General features: G+C 37.2%; 2 protein-coding genes across 3 annotated transcripts in view; one reads left to right on the plus strand and one right to left on the minus strand.

Moving 5' to 3' along the window:
* RSPH14 (radial spoke head 14 homolog) overlaps nt 1-23,085 on the minus strand; it is a 104,058-nt gene that overhangs the window by 42,347 nt on the left and 38,626 nt on the right. The window lies entirely within an intron of this gene.
* Nucleotides 1-23,085, plus strand: part of GNAZ (G protein subunit alpha z) — a 73,983-nt gene that overhangs the window by 22,520 nt on the left and 28,378 nt on the right. Inside the window, exons 2-3 of one of the 2 annotated variants that reach the window (XM_026859776.1) lie at nt 3,296-3,458; nt 3,748-4,574. In XM_026859776.1, the coding sequence (XP_026715577.1) occupies nt 3,852-4,574 (723 nt within the window). In that variant the 5' untranslated portion in view covers nt 3,296-3,458; nt 3,748-3,851. Of the gene's footprint in view, nt 1-3,295; nt 4,575-23,085 lie in introns of both variants that reach the window. The other variant, XM_026859775.1, reaches the window with a different exon arrangement.

Below are 23,085 nucleotides of genomic sequence, written 5' to 3' on the forward strand. Positions count from 1 at the left end.
GATGACTTGATGTACTGACTGGATAACTAGTTTAGAGCAACCAAGAATAAGATTGTCGTGGTTAGTTTTTGAAATTGCTTACTGTAGAAGTCCTGTTCTAGTTAATTAATGTGGATTTGGGGTGGATTTACATGTGTTAGAGCATGGAGATTAAAAGAATGTAGTGAGAAGGTAGGTTTAAACAGGAGGAAGAACTAAGAGGGGAAGTTTAAAGATCTTCAGAACTGAGTAAAAGCTGCTGTTCTGAAAATGTGCATGTTACTAATGTTCTGGAGATCTAAGGGAAGACCGGAATGAGTGGGGTATCGAAGCACATTTTAATCAGTATGCTTCATATACTGTTTTTTTGAGTGTTCACTCTTTTGTGCCCGGAGTTCCAGTTGTGGAATTTTGCAGTGGTTTGCAACAATTATCTATTCATCTTCTGACTAAAATATAATGCTACTCTCATTACACCAGTATGAATTCTGACCTATACTGACTCATCTTGGTAGTCATGAATTGTATCCAGGTCTGCACTGATTCAACTATGTATCTCCTTTAAGCAGGGTTAGAGTTAGGAAGGGATTTAAAGATATATATATAGAATCAGCAAAAGTATTTAAGAGTGAGTGATCGCAAGCTCAACTGTCCCAGGCTAACATCCCAAGAAACTTTGGAAACAAATATGTAAAACTGTCATCCATTGACTCTGTCCATGCTCTATACTTTTTTCTCTGATACTAAGGAATTAGCAACTGTTGTCATAACTGTTTGTCCTTCCATAAGCACGTGTTTCACATTCCCTGATACCTTCACATTTATGTACTGGAAAATGCTGAAAAGGAATTCAGTGTGTTGCCAAGATCCTGCCTGATGTCAAGATGCTGTAACAGGACTGTAGACCCCAGAGACGCGTACCAGCAGGGACCTGGATCTGAAAGCAGACATATAGACCCTACATTTCCACTTGTCAGGCCATCATAAATTAGAAGAGATCTTTAAGTGATTTTAAACATGTTCAGAGAGAAAGCTATACAAAATACAGAAGCTTAGGATAGCCCACTTTGACAATAATGTACAAATAACAGAAAACCAGTAATGCCTCTTGCAAAACAGAAGTCTGAGATCATTACAGTTGTTTCTACCACCTGAGGAATGAAATCCTAGATATATAATTTATTTCCCCCTTCTATCCTCCCAAATAAATGTTTCAAGAATGTTTTTTTATGTAAATGTGAGATGCTAAGAAACTCAAAAAGCTGATCTTTATTCTTTATTTTAACCATATAACCCTTCTTCAGTGCTGCAGCTGGTGTAATTGTCCTTATCTATATCTGTGAAGATCCTGCCTTGAAGTTTTTATGCTGTGCTATATCTCAATTGATATTATTTAAAGGTTAGCTTAAAGTATTATTTGACATAATTAAGGTCTACTATGGTCTACTGGAAGGGTAAAGCCAGACCTTGCTGAAATCCCTGGATGATAATGACTTTTGGCAAGACAAAAACCAGGAGTTGTTAGATACTGGTTTATTGTTAAGAATTTCCGCACATTTACTAGTACATGTCTATGCATTAATAAATACACATTACACATTAAAATAGAAGTCATGTAGATATAAGTTCATATTTTTCAACCAAAGTAGCGTGGCCAAATAGGAATCGGACTCACCCCATCCTGCTGTATATCTATGTAAGTGAATCATAGGATAACTATGACAGAGGTGATGTGGGGAAAGGAGAAATACATATTGGCAAATCCAGTTCTCCATTTCAAATACTTAATTACAGATTAGTATTCTGGAGTGCTGAAAGATCTTTTGTTCGCTAAAATTTCCACTGTGATGCTTAAGACGTAGAGAAAGCAAAGTACCTGAGGTTACAAGCAGCTGTAGTTCAATTTCTTTTCTCACAAAAGCCAGAGGTTCAACATCTGGCTTGGATCATTCTGTCCCTGCCCTAGTAATATAAAATCATCCTCTTCAATACGCATTGACACATCTACATTGAAATGCTAGTAAGTTCATTCTTGAAAACCTTCCAAAGACTTCTAGGGCAACTTTCAAAATGGAATTTGGGAGACTTAGTCTTACTAAAATGTAGTAGAAACTGTATTTCTTGAGTAGGCTCTGAAATTTTTCTCAAGCTGACCTCTGAGGGTGTCATGTAGTTTGTAAAAATACTCACTGAAGACCCTCTAGACACAAGTAGACAGACAACAAGATAGGTGCCAAAGTGGGCTGGACCAGCACAGGGCGAGGAAGCCGTGACATCTGTGATCCTGCTGCCCACTGTGCTCAGAGCTTAGTGGGAGCAGCAAGCCCTTCCTAGAATAGAGGCAAGTTATCACCAATCAGCTATTAGTAATGTGTTTTCCCTCTGAGTGGTAACTGCCTCCTGCTGTTGCCTTCTGCAGAGTTCCAACTAGTAGGCTTAACCCCTAATTTGGGAAAGAGTAATTAGCAGTCACTGAAAAGCTGTCAGCCCTTGCTTGGGATGGCATTTCCTGTGCTTTCTGTGTGAAACGTTCACCTTGGAGGCCCTGTTTGCTCCTACTGCATCTCAGAATTTCCTGTATTAGAAATGGAAGAGAGGAGCTTACTAACACTTAGCTTGACTATGGAAAGAAGCTCACAAAGTCTGCTGCCGTAGAGCATCACTTTATTGATTAAGCAGGATGCAGGTAGTACGTTTAACAGTGCTGTTCTCCAAGGGAAAGAAGATCCGTTCCTGTATCCTGCAAAGATCAGTAACTCTCCCTTTTACAAAATCATGAAGCAAAGTTAATCACCTCCTTTTGCTTCCTAAATTAGCTATTTAAATGTTCGGTGTAAACAGAAAAGATGAAAAAATACTCAGGAGGACATCTGTCTGAGTACAAGATACTGATAAAAATAGAGAGACTGGAAAAAGTAGTGAGCCTGTTTCGTTTTCTACTTCAGGAAAACCAGTCAGAACAGGACTGTGCAGGAAAAGCACTGCCATAAGCTCTTGCTGAGGGAGAAATTGGGGCACAGCTCAGCACTGTTTGTTTTCATGTAGGTTTAGATAATAAAACACAGAAGGCTGAAAGGGAGATTTGATTTACTATTGTTCAGAAACCACATTTTCTTAGGTCTGTAAGCGTCAGCTGTCCCTATGTTTTTGCTAGGGTTTTAGATTTTTGCTTTTCTTCACATATTTTTCCATCTGTATTTTCTGTTTGGGATAATAAAAGGTTTAAAAAGTCTAGAATAGGAGGAGAAAGTGAGTGGTTTGCAGCAAGGGAGCAGAGTCTCTCATTTCATTCATTTCTTTTCTCATTGTTTGGCAGGTGGAAAGCACAGATTTACAGAGCTGAACTGGATCAGCTGAAGAAGTGGGGGAAGAGAAACAAAACAAGTACAGCACCATTGAGAAGAGCTTCAGCTTTATCTAGCAGCATCACTACAGCAACCAGAAAATACAATTAAAAGACAAGGGCTAGAGCAGAAAAGGTGAAAGTGTGGCTCCTTACCTTTGGACAGAAGGCAGCAAAATAATTATGCAGAACAGAAAAGAGTGTTTCATGGATCTAGCCAAAGTGTGGCAAAGGGAAGTGTCCCTTCATTAACAGGAATGTGCCACTGTTTATGCACTAGGGAGGGGAGTGCCATGAGATCTGAAGAGACTATTTCTGTGGTTGCTTATCTACACGTGTTTGCACCCCTGCTGGGACTGAATTAGGTGGTACAGGTATCGTGGTCCATCAGGTACTGGATAAACAAATATTTTTTTTCATTCAAGGTGTACCCGGCACGAGAACTGAAAGACACCGCAGATCTTTTTCAGAGAGACAAACAGAGTGAGACAGTCTCCAACCTTTCCCTTTTGTAACTGCCTGCTATACCATGGGATGTCGGCAAAGCTCTGAGGAGAAAGAGGCAGCGCGGCGGTCCCGTAGGATTGACCGCCACCTGCGCTCTGAAAGCCAGCGGCAGCGAAGAGAGATTAAGCTCCTTCTCCTGGGTACCAGCAATTCTGGGAAGAGCACCATTGTAAAGCAGATGAAAATAATTCACAGTGGTGGCTTTAACTTGGAAGCCTGTAAGGAGTACAAACCTCTGATTATCTATAATGCCATTGACTCGCTCACACGCATCATTCGGGCTCTAGCCACCCTTAAGATAGAATTTCACAATCCCGATAGAGCCTATGATGCTGTGCAGCTTTTTGCCCTGACAGGCCCGGCTGAGAGCAAAGGCGAGATCACCCCTGAGCTTCTGGGAGTCATGAAACGGCTCTGGGCAGACCCTGGCGTGCAGGAGTGTTTTTGCCGCTCCAATGAGTACCACCTAGAGGATAATGCTGCGTACTACTTAAACGATCTAGAAAGGATTGCAGCACTGGACTACATCCCTACCGTGGAAGATATTCTGCGTTCTCGGGACATGACCACAGGGATTGTAGAAAATAAGTTCACCTTCAAAGAGCTGACTTTCAAAATGGTGGATGTGGGTGGGCAGAGATCTGAACGCAAAAAATGGATCCACTGTTTCGAGGGGGTTACAGCAATAATTTTCTGTGTGGAACTGAGCGGATATGACTTGAAGCTGTATGAAGATAACCAAACAGTAAGTGCACCTTCTGCTCCTTATGCTCTTTCCTTCTCTTCCTTTCCCCCTCTCCAGTATTTGTCCTTTTTTTTTTTTTTCTCCCCTACCTCCGTACCCTCCCAAGGCAGTAACCCCCGAGTTCCCAGCCCCAAATGCGATTTCTTTCCCCTCACCCCCAGTCTGTAGTAAAAATCCAGAAGCTATGATTCCTTTATTGGGATAGTTTACCCCACTGGACAGATTTATTTATTTATTTAATGTTACTTTTGGGAAATGGAAGTGCTCTTCACATGACAGCAGATTGGGTTTTTTGTTTTGTTTTGTTGTGGTATTTTGGTGTGCCTTTTTGCTAAATGTTTACCTGGTTAAGTGTTACTTCAAACATCACTTAAAAAGACAGACAGTGGTGACAGCCTGGTGTACAGGGATGGTTAATTTGGACACCGTGTTTTGCAAGTTCAGAGAAATTTTGGAGCTAAAATAGTTATAAGTAACAGGGTTTTTCCCCATGTTTTTCAGGATTTTCAGTTGGAATTTGAGATGAAATTAATTAAAAAAAAACCCAACAAACAGTATGGAACTCTTTACATTTAAATTTTTGTTTATATGGTTTGTATGATTTGCCGTGTCCAATCAATAATTATTCCTGTTTAATCCCCTTCAGTGCTATCAGCTTCTGGTTTTTGCAGCATACAAGTACAGTAACTATGGAGAAATATATGAGAGCTTATGTATATGTAACTGTGTTTTGGCATCACGTTCGGGTTGCCTGAATTAACCTTTATAAGGTTTCATTTGAACTTACTTGACAGCCTTGTAAAACATGATGCTTAGGAGATGGGAGTTTGTGAGTAGGAACCCATAACGATTCTATCATCTGTTGGTTCCTTAACATGCTGTATTTATGTTTTAAAACAGCTGTCTTTCAGGAAGAATTAAAATCTGTACTGTAACATCATAAAGTTAACTTTTAAATGCTTGCACTTTTCTTGTACTCCTTTAAGCATCTTCAGTTGTTTTAGATGTAGAAATCTTGTTCACCAGTATCAGTTCCTGGAGTAGTCCAGAACACCAGAATCCTTGTTCTTTTACAGCAAGTGCATTATGTAAGTGGTGTTGGGGAGGACATTGTTTCAACAATTATATGACGATTCAAATCTAACTGGATCTCTACAGACAGGGATCTTTCAGCCAGGTCCAATGATCTGGGTTTGGCAGTTGTCTATGGAAGAGGATTATTACTCAGCCTTAACTGACACCACTCCCCCACCATTTGTGTGTAGCACACGTATCTGTGTCAGATGTAGTATGCTGCACATGTATGTGTGAGGTGTATCATCTGTGTGATAGCCTCTAGCACTTGTATGGGTGTGACACTGCTTTGTATGCAGCTATTTCCTTTTCCCTTTTTGCCCTAAAATAATAATTTTAAGGAACGCCTGAAAATCTCACAACTGATTACCAATTCATATAGACTTCTCTAAAATGATAAAGTGGGGGAACAGGTTGGGAGAAAAGGGAATTTCCTCCACAGACAGACTCAGTGGAAGGGAGTACTGAAGCTCTACACGAGATGTCTGTCACAGTGCAGATCTTGCGGGAATTTTCTCTAACCAGAAAAGCTCCGCTCTTCTGTCCTGGAGAGGGGGCCAACTGTGACCTTCTTCACTGTGGTTACTTTGTACTGGACTTGTGTAATGTCAACATGGTTGCATACCCAATTTTTTCATTAACAATTGTTTATCAAGAGCTCCTGTGCTCTTTAAAGATGCCAAATACATGGTCATGGTTTTGATAATGTCTTGAGTAACTGCAATGGCTTTAATGGCTAAATGTGAAATCTTCCCCAAAATTATGCATATTTTATATAACACATGCCATTCACCAGATCCCTGAGGCAAGGTGAACTACAACAGTACCTGAAACAACTCCAGTGCCTTCTATCTAGTCTGCTGTTTATATGGTATCACTTACCATAGAATCATGGTACAGCCTAAAATATTGTCAAGTGACCTGGGGATTGCACAGTTCCGGTGGTAGGGATCTATAGCAACTGAGGTGGGGAAACTCCACAAGATGGAAATCGTTAGAGAAAATAATTCCACAGGTGACACTTCTGATATAATTTTCCAGAGTTTGTATTGGAAGTTGACAGCTGTCACGGAGGTAGAGTTGGAAGAAGATGCTAGTATTTCCTTTCAAGATGTATGAAAAATGCACAAAGCAGGAAGGAACAAATACTGGACAAAACCTGTAGAGCAAAACTTTCCAGAAATCTCACACTTGGCTTTCTGTTTCTTTGTTTCTACTGCTATACCTCTTAGAAAAGTCTTGTCTCTTCAAGTTCTGGGTTCTGCAACCACCTCCTTCTCTCCAAACCAGCATAAGACTAGATCATCACCAAAGAAACTATTTCCTTTGCATCCCGTGCATGTAGGAAAGGGGTTCTTTATGTATCGCTTTATATAATCTCGTGTTGTTATTGGTACGGTGATTTCAACTCATTTGTATTTTTAATTCCTTTGTCTGTATTTTTGGCTGCTAATACAGTTTCTTCACAAAAAATTTTGTTATTAGAACGGAGCTAAGTGATAACTTTGAGAAGCAATTATACTTAGGTTTGAACGAAGACTACAAAATTGTTTCCAAAAATACTCCCTTTGTTTTACAAGCTTGCCTTATATTGTTGAATCCCATTTGTATGCGCTTTCTATGATTCTTTTGGGGGAAAAAAACTTATGGTCAAGAACATTCACCCAGGCTGAGGTTTGATAAAGCTGTTCAAAAATACTTGAATTTTACTACAAATGAAATATGTATTATGAGTACTAAATCTTTTACAAAGATGCTTCTTATCAGAAGGCAGCTAAGTGACAAGTTTGAGAAACAGTTATACTAGGTCATGAGAAATATCAGACCAGAGAAATTTATTTTAAGGTAAAAAACCCCAAAAGAAGATTGTTACTTAGCTTTGTTGAGTTTGTCTGTATCTTTTTGTCATGCCACCATCATCTCCATGTGTCTGAGGCTGTTCTATGTGTATGGAATTCTCTCTTAAATGATTTTTGCAGAGATTATATTTTCAATAATCCTGTCAGCAGTGTTTGAATTGGCCCTTTTTTGTTGGTATAGCTTATCATATATATAAAATATTCCCCTATTCTTATCTTCTGTAGTGATTTTACAGCTTATGCACTGCACTTCCATTTTCTTCTCTGTACTACGCTGATTCACCATTCACTATCCTACATGTAGATTTATGCTTTATTGTCTGGAGATTCTTGTCTTGGCACTAGGGCCTTCCTACTGTAACAGATTTCTATATCTGACTTGCATTTCATAACCTCCTCTTGACATGATAGTAGCATTGCCCTTGTGGCAAAAAGGAGATGGACACCAATGGTATTTCAGGGAGAACCTCCCCATATGATCATAAAGAACAGGTTACTTTTGGCCCATCTTTCATTGGCTTTTATGCTTTATCCATAATTTTACTGTGTAGAGATGGCATGTTCCAGGTGTGCGTAACAAACAGTCGTGTTAAACAGCTCTGATAGCTAAACTGTGAGAAGTACCTACACTGTGAGATCACTTGTAATGCAACACTGAGCTGGTCCAAAATGCATCCTTGTGTAGTATCTGTGGTGAAGAGAACCGTTAAATAAAACTAGTCCACTGTCTGTCAAACATAACACTGCTTAACAGAGTGTGTAAGAATCTGGCTGATCAAAAAAAAAAAAACAAAACTGTGAAAGCTGAGCAAATAATCTATATGAATATGATAACTTCTGTGCTTCCTGTTGACAGAACTGGATAAATGCTATGCATGAGCTCTCTCTTTATTGAAGATGTGTTAAAATAATGATTGACAAATACAGTAAAAAATGAGGGGGAAAATGAGGAAATTCTGCATACTGGTAGGGCCCGAATGTAGCTAACTCGTGACACCCGGTCAGGGCGAGATTACTGTAGTGACACCAGCGTGCAGAAGGGAGAACAAAAATAATGCCAAAACTATCAATTGTCTGGACAATTTTTCCTTTGTGTGTAATTTTAAGAGACAAAGTAAGTTAAACTTTGTGCTGCCTGAAACAAGTGTAAGAAGGGGAAGACAGAATTTTTCTGGAGCTTTTGTCTTTTTCGCACTCCACTTTATTTTGGGTAGCATCACTTGCAGAGATAAAATCACCTGAGTCAGCAGTTTGTAGATTTGTCCAAACCAATGTTTTGACTTGTCTGTTCAACGTATGTGAACATACTAAAGAGCAAAATCATCAAAACTATAATTCCTCACTTTTTTTTTCTCCACCTTGTGTGCTTTCTTCAGTCACTCTCTATAAGAGTATTTTTTTCCTGCTTATCTAGGGTTATCTGCCAATGTTATCTGTGTCTTTTCATTTCCACAATGTCTTATGAGTTTTTTTTTTAATACCCGTCATAAATATAGCCGTATCTTTCCATGCACCGTACCTAGTTAGTATGACTCAACTAGATAACGGCTGCCTCTTCTTTTGATAGTTGCAAAATTAGTTTGTAAAATACCTTTGGAATCTATTGACTTACAATAAGAATATTATTCCTGACCAGCACTCTGAAAAGGTTGCCTTAGGTTTTTATATCCCCATGCTGATTTCTTCTCTATTATATCAAATAAATTACTTGTCTTGGTTTTCATGGTCCTTAGCAGCTGATTGACTCACTCTATCTTTTATTACATATTAAGATGTCATCTCTGGCCTTTGATAATGTTAAATTATCAAGTGATTATTATATTTGCCTTCTTACATGTTGCATCCTGCACTTAGTTTCCTGTTAATATCTAAGTGTCTCATCTTTATTTAAATTTCTCCTTAAATTAATACGTGGTAGAGAATGTTAAATAATCTGTATACTCTCACGTTAGTACTCCTGCCTCTCACCCTGAAAAGGAGTCTTGCGGGTTTTTTTGCAAGTCTCTCCATCTGTCCATCTGTACGCGCTCAGTTTTGTGCTTCATACCTGCTATATGTTCTGATGGATAGTTTTCCGCTTTCTTCTAGGGTATAGCTGCAACAGGGTTCTAAGGTGTTAGAAAAATTCTTCAAAGACACAATATTAAAGTCAATAATTAAATGAGTTAAAGATGAATGTATGATTGAGAGTTCCTAAGGTCAGTAGTTGCAACAGATTCATATGGTACGGGAGCTACCAAGTAAAGGTTGTACATAAATGCTGCTTCTGAAAATGACAGTAGTTCACTAATTTTATAAAATGTTAAAGGAAAACTACTTGCAGGCAACTTAGGTTTAAATAATTTTTATTCTCCTTCTTATAGCCATTACAAGTGAATGAAAACAGGAAATTTTAGGCTTTTTTGAGGCTATTTTTTTTAGTATGGCATTTTGTTAAAAGGAAGATGCTAATGAAAAAGACAAAGTACTGCAGCAAACAGTTCAGACTGCAGTAGGCAAAGCAAATTGTTGTGGTCATAATGGAACCTCTCAGTTATCTAATAATAATTTTACCTGGAAACCCCTCTGTCATATACTAAATGTATGAATTTTTAAACAGAAACCCTGTTTCTGCCAGGAATTTTTTTTTGAAGTAAATAAAATTTTAAACTTTTTTTTTCTTCTTTCTTTTTCTTTTTTTTTTTTTTTCCTCCCTGGAAGCCAAATACTTAAGGATCTTATTTGCCTCTCTTGATACTTCAGATTTTTGAGAGTCCAGTCTATCAAAATTCCCTTCTGGCATGCAGCTATTTTCCTGAAATACTAACAGTCAGGACGGGGGGGAAATTGTGACACATGTTATATATAGCTCTATTAGCACTTGTTATTATCAGTGCTGAAAAACCATGTCAGCAAACATCCTTTTGACAAACTCTCTTGGGAATCTGAGAAACAGATTGACCTAAACTGTTCAGGTGCTCTCATTTTTCATGAAGCCTTTCTATTTCAAGATATTTCATAGCGAACTTTGTGTGGGAGCAAAGCCTAGATGACTTCAGCATTCATGTGTGTAATCTTTCAGCACTGCATATGAAATTCTAGCCTTGCCTTTTTCACTTAAAAGTTATATATAGAGATATAGTCCCTTACCAAAGTTTAATTTTATATAGTGATATATCAAGACTCTAGCCTGAAGATTTCTATCCAAGCATTTATCTTCTGAAATATGTAAATATCAGTAAAATAGTGAACATGTGTAGGAAAAATGATCAACTCCCAATTTGCAATTCTTTTTACTAGATATTATTTCAAGTCTGAATATTTTTTTTTTGTTACATTGTTTACTGTAATTGTATGCTTCTGATATGGATATCCACACATGGGACAGCAATTTTCTATGCTTTGAACTTGTTGTCAAACTTTATATTCTGTGTATTTCAGGTACTAACAGTAACTCAAATATTCTGGCAGTATGTTTACTAAATTTCTTCCATTAATTGCAAAACCCCCCCAAAAGTTCACAAATATGATAATGCATTACACTGTGGAATATAAAAAATATTCTAATGACATGGTTTGACTGGATGAAGATGCCAGTATCAGACTGTAAAAGGGGAAGAAGTTTTGCTGTGAGGCTTATCTATTAAATGGTGATAGACTAATTCCTAAAACAAAGCTGCGTTTAAAACTGAAGATAAATAAGCATTTTTATCACTGTATAGCAGTGGGCTTAATTCGAAGAAATTCACAGAGACAACAACAGGAAGACTTTTACCTGTTTTGGAAAAATATGGCATGAAAGTGATGCTGTATTACTGCAGCATTCCTGCGGTGCACCTACTGAGTAGTATTTATCTAATGTTGGTCATCAGACTTGTGTCTGAATTAGATGACTAACTTTCCCTGTTGTATTTAGGTAACTGCAGGGGATGGCTCAAATCCCCCTATGACAAATACCTGAAAGATGATAGAACTATCTCTTTTTGGTCTCTGTAACTGGCTGTATTCAAAACTCCTAGACTAGGTAAGGTGTCTTACTGCAATTTTTTAAAACAATAATTCAGAGAATTACAGTACAGAGGTAGATAAAACACTAAGACATCATGAGTGGCAGAATGCTCCTGAATATACTATAAGCTTCACACTCAGAATAGTCTTTGGGTGGAGAGATATGAATACTGACAGATAAATAAATGGAACTGAAGTAAAAATCTGTTATTCAGTAACACTACCAACCCCCAAACTATAAAAGAAAGAAAGAAAAAAACCCCCTCAAACCTAATTCTAGTAATGCCTATCAATCTATCTGTAGGTAGACCTTACTTTCTAATTACAGGGTTAAACTAGGCGCTAGAGTAGTACATATGGACACACGACACCTGCAGACACTTGGAGAACTGTAATGAGTTGATAGCAAAGCCACTTAACTTAGTGAATATGTGCAGAAAGCACCTCCTGTCCATATTGGTTTCGTGGGCAGATACGTTGATTGTATAAACTGGATAGCATCTATTTGAGAAAGAATCAGTTTGTGAAGGTAAGGAACTGAATTTCTCAGCCTCTCTCAACTGGGTTGGAAAGTCATGATCCTCTTCCCAAATATATTGTCGTGGAAAAGACAGAAGTGAAATTAGAGCATTGCTTATAACAAGGCAAATGCAGGAGTTAGAAGGGGAGTAAACCAGAGTAATACAAGGTTCTCCTATAGCCAACTGCCATCTTTATGTGATACTCTCTAGATGACTCTATTGAAAATCACTTGCTTGAAAGCAAATTCTTCATCTGTCCTTGTAGAACCCCTTGAACAGTAAGGAATTCCACGAATTTTTAGGGTTGAGGGACATATGTGACATGGCCTAACCTTTTAGAAAATATGCTTCTTGGACATTTAAAGGTTTAAACTTCAGAAGAACAATTAACCATTGTACATCATTCAATACAAAGTTGAAAACTCTTTAAGAACACTGGACCTAAATGAGACCATTACTGAACAGTGGGATTAATTTATTTGGTGCATTAGCTTTTCCAGTTATAGCATCATACAAACATGCAAAGAAGTATTTTCTGTGCTTAGAAAGAACAATGACCACAACATGCATTAGGAGAGCATTTTATTATCAAAACTGCTTTTTAAAAAAATACTATTAGTTGAAGTGATTTTTCAGGTAACTTTCAAGAAATGGTTTGTAATCAGTGTTAGGTATAAAATTTTTGCAAGTAAAAATATGTGTATTTTCTGAGATTTCCTGCTTTGCAAAAATTTGTGGACCTATATTTCAAGCATGAATGCTCAGAAATATTTCTGCTAAGAAAAGGTCAAGTTTATGCTTCTTGAATTAAAGCAAAAATTTGAGGAAATTGATTAGATTCACTGCAACTTAAAGCATAAGAATTAGAGTGGCATAGTTCAGGCAATTACAGTTTCCAATCAGTTTTTAATCCTGTTTGATACAAATATGTAGGCTTCTTAGGCAAATTTCACAACAAACTAAAAGTTATCTTAAAAGAGATACTCTAAGAAACATTAATGACGTGTATGTAGCTTGGAAGTTCACTTGAGTTTATTGTAAGGTTCCAAGATCCCTCTGAAGCCCAGTGTCACAAATAGACCAATGTAGGTTATGTTCAGAACACTTCTAGAATATATCAAGAAGGTAGAGAAATGTTGATATAATCTCTCATAATACTGTATGTTGTCTGCTTAATCACGAAGAATAGGAACATGTCAATACAGAAAAAAAAAAAAAAAGAAGAAAAACTCCATCTTGATCTGGAAAAGCAGCTACTTTGGGTTATTTCTGTAACTGTGCTGAACAAAGAAGTGGAGAGAAGCTGTAAGAATGCTCTGTGGTATGCCAGCTCTGGAGAGAGAAGTGGAGTCCAATTAGCCTTAAAAACTGGCAGAGATGCTGGAAAGAAGGAGAACACTCGCTGTTACTACAACTTCTACAACTTCAGAGTGAGTTTTGGTAGCAGTGGATTTTTCAGAACTTTGTTCCATTATTACAAGTTCATATTTTAGGTAAATACATTCTTCTCTAACTCCCGCACACCCCAGTAATACAAGTGTAATTTGACATATACCTGAGCTTCCTATACCTTTGGTGTGGCAATCCAGAAACCTTCCAGGATGTTAGAACACCTCAGCGTGTATTCCCAATACATATTTTTCAGCGTATCCAAAATCCTCACTGACTCAGAAGACAGCTGACTTTGTTCGTTAACATAAAAACCATAACTAATGGGGATTTATTCACATCCTATGCCTCATGTGTGAATTTAAAAGGCTCCCTAGCTTAGAAGAGAGACATCAGACAGAGCTCTTCTACCTGTGAGTGTAGAAAGATACTGTGTCTTGAAATGGAGGCTGATAGAATTTTTTTGGTTATTGTTGGTACTTCACTGTTTAGAGAGCAAGAAAACAAAAGATTGATCTGAAATTTTCCTCCTGAAATGCCATAGCATTGATTGTTCCTGCAGGCTAGGGAGCAAATCTCTCCTAATGTTCACTGCCTAGAACTATCTGGTTTGAAAGTTGGTGACAGAAGAACTCGTAAAACATTTGACAAGCTTTAGTGAAGAAAATTGTGGGGCATTGAAAAGAGAACATAGAAAGTGGTCTTGAAAAGCAAAAGCCCTACAAGGTTTGACAGGATTAGTAATAAAGAACAACCAAAACAGTTAAATAATACATCAGGCTAAATCATGTATGAAATCTAAAAATACTAAGTACCCATTTTTGAAAAACATTCCAAGGTGAATAGCAAATACGTAATTGTCTTGAAGGCTTTACTACTAACATCACATTACTTGTAATCATGCTTAAAATAGTTTTCAGTAATAATTGTTGTTGTTAGTCTAACACATACACGGGTCAAAAAACTGGGAGAAACTAGTAACTTACACTAGAATAAGAAACATGAAAAAATACATACCAGGAATAAATATGGTTCTCGCAAAGTCATGCCTTCTAAAGTTGATAATTCTGTGTGTGTTGGTTGGTTGTTGGTTTTGGTGTGTTTTTTTTTTTGTTTGGGTTTTGGTGTGTTTTGTGTGTTTGGGTTCTTTTTAAAGGAATGAGAAAACATGCAGGGAGATGAATACAGATGCTGAAACCATTTTACTTTGGAAAAAGGATTTTGACAAAGACTTTTTATGAGAGAAACTAGGCTGCTGTGGCTTTCCCCTGCCACAATCTGGAAGGTTTGTCCTGAACAAACAACTGATGAAAGGTGGGATGAGTACGATCTGATGGACGGTTCTTCCAGTGTAAGGAGATAACAGAGGAGCAGTAGATGCTCAGCAACTCACGCTGTTTAACATATTCCTACATGATATTAAAAAGTTGCTGTTAAGTCTGACATACTACTGATATTTTCAGTAGTAATTTTACTGATATTTATTCTTCTACGCTAGGCTTTAACAGGAAATTTCCCTGTTTCTCATGCTGAAAGACTAGATCCCTGGATAAGCTTATCTTCTATATAGCTACTGTCCTTGGAGATGGTGCCTTGTGTAAGGAATGGTTTGTTTTTCTGCATCGATTCTCTGCTTTTTATAGTTCTTCTGGATCTTGTTCATGTGGAAGCATAAATGTCGGCTATCTGCCATGACTCTGGTGTGTACACTTTGGGAATTTTAGGTAGAAATTTCTTTAAACTGTTAAGAACTAACCTGCTTTCACTTTATGGGGAGAAGAACAATAGAAATATGATTTATGATAGAAAAATAATTGGAAGAGATCTAAGTATTACTGCTAAGTAATCTCTGTTTTTAGAGGAATGTAATCAAATGAGGCTTTATAAGAATGCTAACCTTAACACTAGTTCAAAACTTGTCAAAAGATAAGTTCCTGGATACTCAATCCACTCTACTTAACAAATAGAATTTTTCTAAAAATGTATTCTTGTCGTAGAATTAATAAGAAAATTATATCTATTCTTAAAAAATATACATATTTTCAATTTTCTCCTTTTTTATCACTTCTATAAAATAGGTATTCATTTTCTTGAAAATCTTTTAGATATATATTTTAATAATTACTTAAATATTTTAACTTTCTCACTGTTGTCTAATGTCCTCCAGTGTGGTTTTTAAGAATCTGATCTCTGCTGTCATCTTGAACAAAAGATTTACATATTCTGTCTTGTCTTAAAGCTGTTTTTTTTATTTGGTAGCACAGAAGTGTCTCACTTGTATAAAGCAAAGAACTTCATGCAGTCAGTTCATTCTCCTTTTCTTTCTTGGCTCTCAGTGCAGCCTTTAGCTGCATCTCAAGCAACACTGCCATCTTCTACGACATATAACGGATCTATTGCATGCGTAGTGCATTCTGGCTGTGCCAGTGGTTTATTTTTTTTTGTGGCAGCAGCCGGTCAGCGTCCTTCCTCTCTTTCTACAGATGACAATTCTGGACATGTGCTGAATGCCTCTACTGTGTGTTTTAGTGAGGGTTATGTGTTCCTAGGATTGACTGGCTTTACTGGACATCTGCAGCACAGTCATTCTCTTTGTGCATGCTGCCATGTCTGGACAGATAAGGTGAGACTAGAGGATAAGAGAGAGTTCATGGTGGCTGCTGCCACCTCCAGAAGGACTTGGGGCTGCGGCATTGCAGGTCAAATTAATTCTCTTGTCATGTCAGCGTTGTCCATGGATGGATCACTGAGCGTTCCTGTTCTGTGGAGTGCTATGGGACTGTTCTGGGGCCTTTACTCCTCTTGATCATGTTCTCTCTCTTTATTTATTTTTTTTTTTAATTTGCTATTAACTCTCTCCACTGCCTTTTATACTAATATCCTTATAGGATATTTATACTAATAACCTTTTATACTAAACACTTCAAAATTAACAACACGAATACAGAGAACACCTTCATTGCTGTCTATTTGCTTTCAGGACCGTTTGGTGGTTAGACTATTGGAATATTCTAGTTGAGTTGGACAGTACTAGTAAAAGGGGGACATTCTAGTCCCCTAACAGAAACCTTACAACTTAAGAAAATGTAAGTACTTGTTATACGTGCTGGAGAGATGGTGGGGTATTTTTTAAGCTATAAGGTTTTGCAAATAGAAATATTTGACCACTGAAACATACCTAGTGAGATACTCATGGGGGTAGTGTCTACACTAAAGCCTTTTCAAGTACAACTTTTTTGTTCTTTTTTGCATTCAAAATGTTCTGTGGATGCAAAACTCTTATCCCAACTTGAACCTCATTTTGCTCAAATTTCCTTTGTAAGGATTATAAGAGGATCCCATGTCTGTTAATTCTGCAGAATCTCTGAATTGAATTACTTGCACCAATAAAACATCTCAGTGGCTTGGCATACAGCTGTAATTAATTCTAATTCTGCTATATTGTTGTCTTTTGTCCTGGCTGGTGTTTCTGGTATGTTTTAATGTAGTGTTATATGTGAGTATAGTTATTCTTTTTGTCATTAACTAATATACTAAATAATCTTGTACATTAGACAGATTGCTGTAGAATCTGCTTATATTCTTGCATACATTTAGTGACTTTCACTTGTTGCTGCTGTTTTACTGCTCTTTCAGCCATTTTCAACAGGTGGAATAATCTTCCTAGCCAGGAGTTTATTCTTTATGCAGGGTGTCCACATAAAAAGGAAGGAAAAACAGCATAAAACCTGAAGAACTTGGCAGGCAGGCATATGGATAAATATAATACATGTAATACTTCCAAATGACTTGTCCAAAATCATGTAACATACTGGGCCCAGAAATAAGAATGGAGAGTTCACCTGATTCAAAGGTGTATGGGCAGAGCCAGGATGTAGAGACTTCCTGGGAAGTCATTCCTAGTAACAATTCAGTATATGATAGATGGTGCTACAAACTCCGTTGGAGTTCCGGCACTGTTATCTGACTGCCAGCAAGTGAGCTTCAGCATGCCTGGGTCATCAGAAAACAGTTCTGCCGTGTTATCTACCCCGTTCTGCTGACGCCTGCGGCTTAATGAACAAACCTACTCTTAAACCACCCAGGGGAATGCTGGGCTCTGGCAGAGTGTTCTGTTGTCCCTATCCTAAGTATTATCATATTTATAGAAATGGTGTAATACTGGTTTTTTTAGGAACTGTAAAGCCAAACTTACACAAACCAGAATTAAGGAAAAAACAAGCAGTTATTTGTAAAACTGGAAAATAGACAAAAATGTTTGGAACATGTTAACTGACCCCTGTTTGAGACTAGGGCTAATGGTAACTAAATAGATTTCTTTCTAATTTCAATCCTTCTATCACCTGATCTTATACTATATAAAGTTTTGACTCTTCAACAGAGATGACAGGTGTTTTATCAAAGATTACAAGGCCATCGCATTTTGTATATTCAGATGATACCACAAAATGAGAAGAACTTGCTCAAGCAAATAAACCTTCAAAACACAATGAGATATTATGAGCTCGTATCTCAATTTAAGAAACTGCTTAAGCTTTGGGCTACCTGAAATTAAAAAAGGCTTTTCTTTAATGTCATGAATTCAGGGGCGTATGTTAGGCTTTGATGTAACAATGCACAGTAAGAAGAGCAACATTTGCACAGTTCAAGTAAGAGCAAGGAATACTGCAAGCCAGGTAACCCCGAATATTGCAGCGTAAATTTTCAGGTGTGTTTACTAAGACCCATGTCACCCTGCAGTCGCTGACATACGTATAAGCCACTTGCATCCTCGTTCCCGTGGCAGGCAGTACTGCAATTAATCCAGAGTAAATACGATGGGTGGTGTTAGTGCTTTTGTTTGTGTAAATTAAAAATTCCTTACAGTATCATCGCTTTGTTTGTTTGTTGTATGTGGTATATTTACATAGGCTTTTCAAGAGTGGGCTCTTTTGAACAGAAGTTGGGTGGTAGGAAAAGAAATCATGTGCAAGTAAATAATTTTATGCTTGCATTACAGTGTTGCTATTCCAGCATTTATTTTTTTTTTACTAAGCATAATGGCGTCTAATACTGAGAACACTTAGGTAACTGCCATTTTTCTGGCAGTATGACAAAGCTTTTACAGGAAGTTTAATTTCTTTAAATATACTGTTAGACATCTTGTTGACTCATTATCATATGGTGCACATACCAGAAAAATTTTGGAGTTGTAACAGCTTGGTCTATGAAAATATCAACTCGATGTTCAATAGCGGTCAAAAAAGCAAGCAATGTTAGGAAAGGACTAAGGAAAAAACAGAAAACAGTATAAAATGCAAAGCATGTCTGCTTTCAGAATTTTGAGTATTTTAGAATTAGAGCAAGCATGACCTAAAGTACAGGATATTTTCAATAAAAATAAATAGTAGATGGGGACATTTTTCCCCTATGCAAAGAAGATGTAGAAGGCAGAGCAATATGATGGCCTTATAAAGTGGCAACTAGCATACATGAAACTGCTTTCTGATCATTATCTCTTGTCTCTATTAAGAACTAAGGATAGTAAATGACATTATTAGCGAAGATGTTTAGAACAAGGTAAAGGTAAAGGCAGAACACGCAATACATAGTGAAATTACGGAGTATATTTTCTGAGTGTGTCATGGGACCAAAGCTCTGCACAAGTTTAGAAGGAATAGAAAAATGTATAAAAGACAAATATATCAAGGCCTATGAAATGTCAAGAGAGTTGAGAACTTGAGAGTTTTGAGTTCAGATCTTGAGAAGCAGGGATAAAGTGCTAGGGAAGTATTTGTGTTTTCCCAGGTATTACTTTTCTTCCCCTCCCCAGATTATCTATTATTAGCCACTGTAAGACATGGGGTTTGGGGTTAGGTGGATCTTTGTGTTGGATGGCTGTTCTTTTTTTTTTTTTCCTTATGTAAAATAATGGATGAGGCAGTATATGCATGTGCCATGGATTTTTTGTTTTTTGATTGTGTGCTGCCAATACTAAATACTTAAGCCTGCTTCTTGGGATAGATTTTTTTGAGTATCAAAAGGCATTTCTTAAAGCTATTAATAGGCTTAGTTAAATTTTGAACCTGTCAACCAATGACAGTGTCCCCTGATTATACTTCAAAATTAGCAGACGATGAATAACTCCTCTACTCCAATTAATTCAGTTCTTTAACTCCTGTCACTTATTTCTTAGATATTTAATCCTTGTATTGTCCTTTCTTTCCATTATTAAACTGATTGAAAAAAATTTGCTTTCAAAATAAACAGTCCAGTCATTCTCTGTGTACCTTTACGTACTATTTACTGATTGGTCATACTTTACAAACAGGATCCAACCCCCAGCCATTTATCATTGGTAAAACCAAATTATTGATAATATTTTAGCACAGTTTAGCATCAAATCTATGTAACAGACATTTCTTTGCACCTTTAGAAGCAAGAATCCTTCAGTCTATCATTTATGGGGAGAAAACTGATGACTAAATTAATTTTATAGAATAACATGATGGTATGTCATACATACACTACATTTACTTCAGGACAGCCTAGCCCTGAGCATTTTTTGCTGCTTTTTTTTTTTTTTTAAGAACCCCTCCAGTTTAACAACCTTATGTTCTCTTCTGCTGCTGTTTCCCTGGCAACATGGCATGGTAGAGTGTCATATCAGTTGACAATGAGCTTTGCTTCAGCTGTGTCCTGCCAAAGCTAGCAGAGTTTCTAGCAATCCAAGCTTTCTCACTGCAACTGTGACATAGCAATGAGCGTTTCTTTCCATTAATATTTGCCAAAATCAGTTGGAATTCCATTGGTGTAAATGTTTATGCAGTAGTGCCCTGATAATACTGGCTAGGGATGTCACTGAACTTCTCAGAATGGACTTGTCAGACTAAAATACAACGTCTTTTAGTATTAGGTGTAGTTCAATAGTATGAATTCTCCTGGCGGTGATACAGAAAGGGATGGTTCTAAAGCAGCTTGCATTGTGCCTTTGCTGCTCTTCATAGAGCAAATGAAAGCAGTAATTAGAAATAAATAAATAAAACCCCAACAAACCATACATGGAAAAAAGAAAACAATAAAAATTAATTGGAAATGTGAGAGGTTAATGAAGGAGGTTAAAGACATTTTTAAAAAAGTAAAATGAAAGGCTAACAAAACTTAATGCAGTTTGGCTGTGCCTAAAATGTCCTGGAGGCAGTGTTCTGCAGAGCATCTGGCTGTCACTGCTATCCAGAAATCCAGGCTGAGACTTACAGCATTTAAAAAGGTTTCAAAAGGTTAATTTGTTTTGTTTAGCTAAAAAGATTTCTAAGTACCTGCTTAGTGTATAAGTGCCCAAAGGAGCAAAAATTGCTCAATATTGGAAGCAATACATAATCTAAGGAGAAAGCCAAAATAAGAACAAATGGCTAGAAGCTAGGTCAGATAAATACCAACTTGAAATAGCTTCTTTTTTTAAAAATATTTTTTAGGAAGGAGGCTGAACCAGCTGAACCAGCTTTTCTGGAAGATAGAGTTTAGTCAAGAGCCATTGTCAGCTACAAATGACTAGGCTTAGGACAGGCAAAACCCAGTAGATGGAAATGAGCATAGTTCTGATAAATGGGAGTTAGGCCAAAAGATCCAATATCCCATCTTGATAAAGTGATTCTATGTGTGGTTTTTTCTTTTTATTTTTTTCTTTGAAGCAGCATAGACTATGGAAAGCAGAATTATATGTATTTGGTGAAATGCATATTGAATGCATATATTAAATTATATAAACCTGCTGAGAGTATCTGTAAACTCACAATTTGGGAAGAAAGGGAGGTCTCATTCTCTCCCTCCTGCTTGTTCAGCTCTTCAGTCAACTGCTGCTCTCTCTTGTGCCAGCCCCACTGTTCTTTGGGCCCTTTGCTAAACAGATACAACTCACAAACCTACTAGCAAATGATCTAATATTTCAGTGTGGTTGATTTTCTGCTGGAATCCTGAGTATGTCCCTCACAGAGGAGTCCAGTGAGTTCCAGATCTCTGTAAGGCAAACAGCAGGATCCTATGTCCATAAGAAGAGGAAAATCAAAAGGTAGAGTCAGACTTGCCTGGTTTGACATGGCAACTGCTAGAGCAGCTCAGGTCATCCTGTATAACTAAACCTTACTATAAGATTTGTTATCTGTGTATTTGGGAAAGAAAAGTAGAAAAGTCACACTATTGTAGTTTCAGGAAAGACATGACAAACCTCTGTATCTGCATTTGGCTGAATGCGGGGATTTATGAGCTGCTCAGGGCATTATTACCAGATGGTAAGTATTAATGTTACCTGCTGCTTTTTATTTTCCTCTGTGAAAGTCAGAGCATAGGGCAGTAGGATATGAACGATTTCTTCTCTAAATGCAATCACTAGGATCTTTTTTTTAATTTTTTTTCTGACAGAAATCAGATTTTCAGTCAATTTCTATTTTTTTCAGGGATGAAACAGATTTGAGATACATGGTAGGATGCAGTTAAATTCTTATTCCTATTCTTGCATTCCTCCTCATTCCAATATTTATTAACAGCTGCTTTTTGATGCTCTTTTTTGTGTTATAATGTTTATCACAATGAATTATGCACGATCTTAGAAAATGTGAAAGCAGTGGTTTGAAGACGAGGACTGAAAAGCTTGTGCTCGATAGAAGGATAAGAGAAATTGTTAGAAATGCTGAACTTCATGAACTCCCAAAGGAGATGCTAGAATAATCTACTATAAATTTTCTTACAATTGCATGAGAAAAAGTATTAACAAAGAATGGTGTAGTTAGCAGTCTTGCAATGGTACATTTATATCATCATATATGTGGCTTAATATTTGAAGTCTTTGTTTTACTGGGGCATAAGTACTGGGAAATTCTGTAGAATTCCAGCAGACTGTATTGTAGATGCTAATTCCATTTTAAAAACATTATTTTTCAAATAACAAAGTGAATGAGAATATTATTACCACTGATTTTAATATGAGCAAAACCAGGCTCCAGATTTTAATTCTCTGTACTTTGCTTTCCTGATTAATACTTCTGTACTTCTGTGCTCTTTGGATTCATTATTTGCTGTAAGGAAATAGCTAGTTTTTATTAGTATTAATTTTCCTTATTAATCCTGCACATTCTCAATTGTTTCCTTCATTGGTAAATAGATCCTGGATGATATCTTGCTTTCTGATTCATAAAGCTGACTTTCCTATTTAGGAACGTGTTTTATATGCATCTTGGTGTATTGTTCAGCGTATAGGCACAACATAGATAGGGAAGCTCTTGTACAGTAAGAGGGTGCGGACTTGTAGGACAGTGGTTTAAGTTGAAGCAAGGTGTAAGATAAATGGAAGGAGAAATTGAAGTGTCACACAATTCCAGAGGAAACACTGGAGCCATTGGCTGTAAACATATTTACAAAGATAACAGACAATGCAAGATTGCTCCACTTGGAAAGTAAACAGCTTTACGGAAAAGTGCATTGAAACAAGGCTATCGATTCACAGTCTTACAGTGTATCTGTCTGTGTAGGGAAGTCTCTGCTTCTGGTGATCTGCATGTTATTTCATCAATCCCCTTTCTTCACTTTCTGTATTCTCAAAATCCTTTCCCACTGAACATTTTCATTGCGGATTACAGCTTACTGGCGTTATGAATAGTTTTCTTGTATGCAACAAACGTCTACAACCAATCTCTCTCTGGTCCATTA

This window comes from Athene cunicularia (genome assembly GCF_003259725.1).
Source record: "Athene cunicularia isolate RWA chromosome 15 unlocalized genomic scaffold, athCun1 chr15_part1, whole genome shotgun sequence".
NCBI lineage: Eukaryota > Metazoa > Chordata > Aves > Strigiformes > Strigidae > Athene > Athene cunicularia.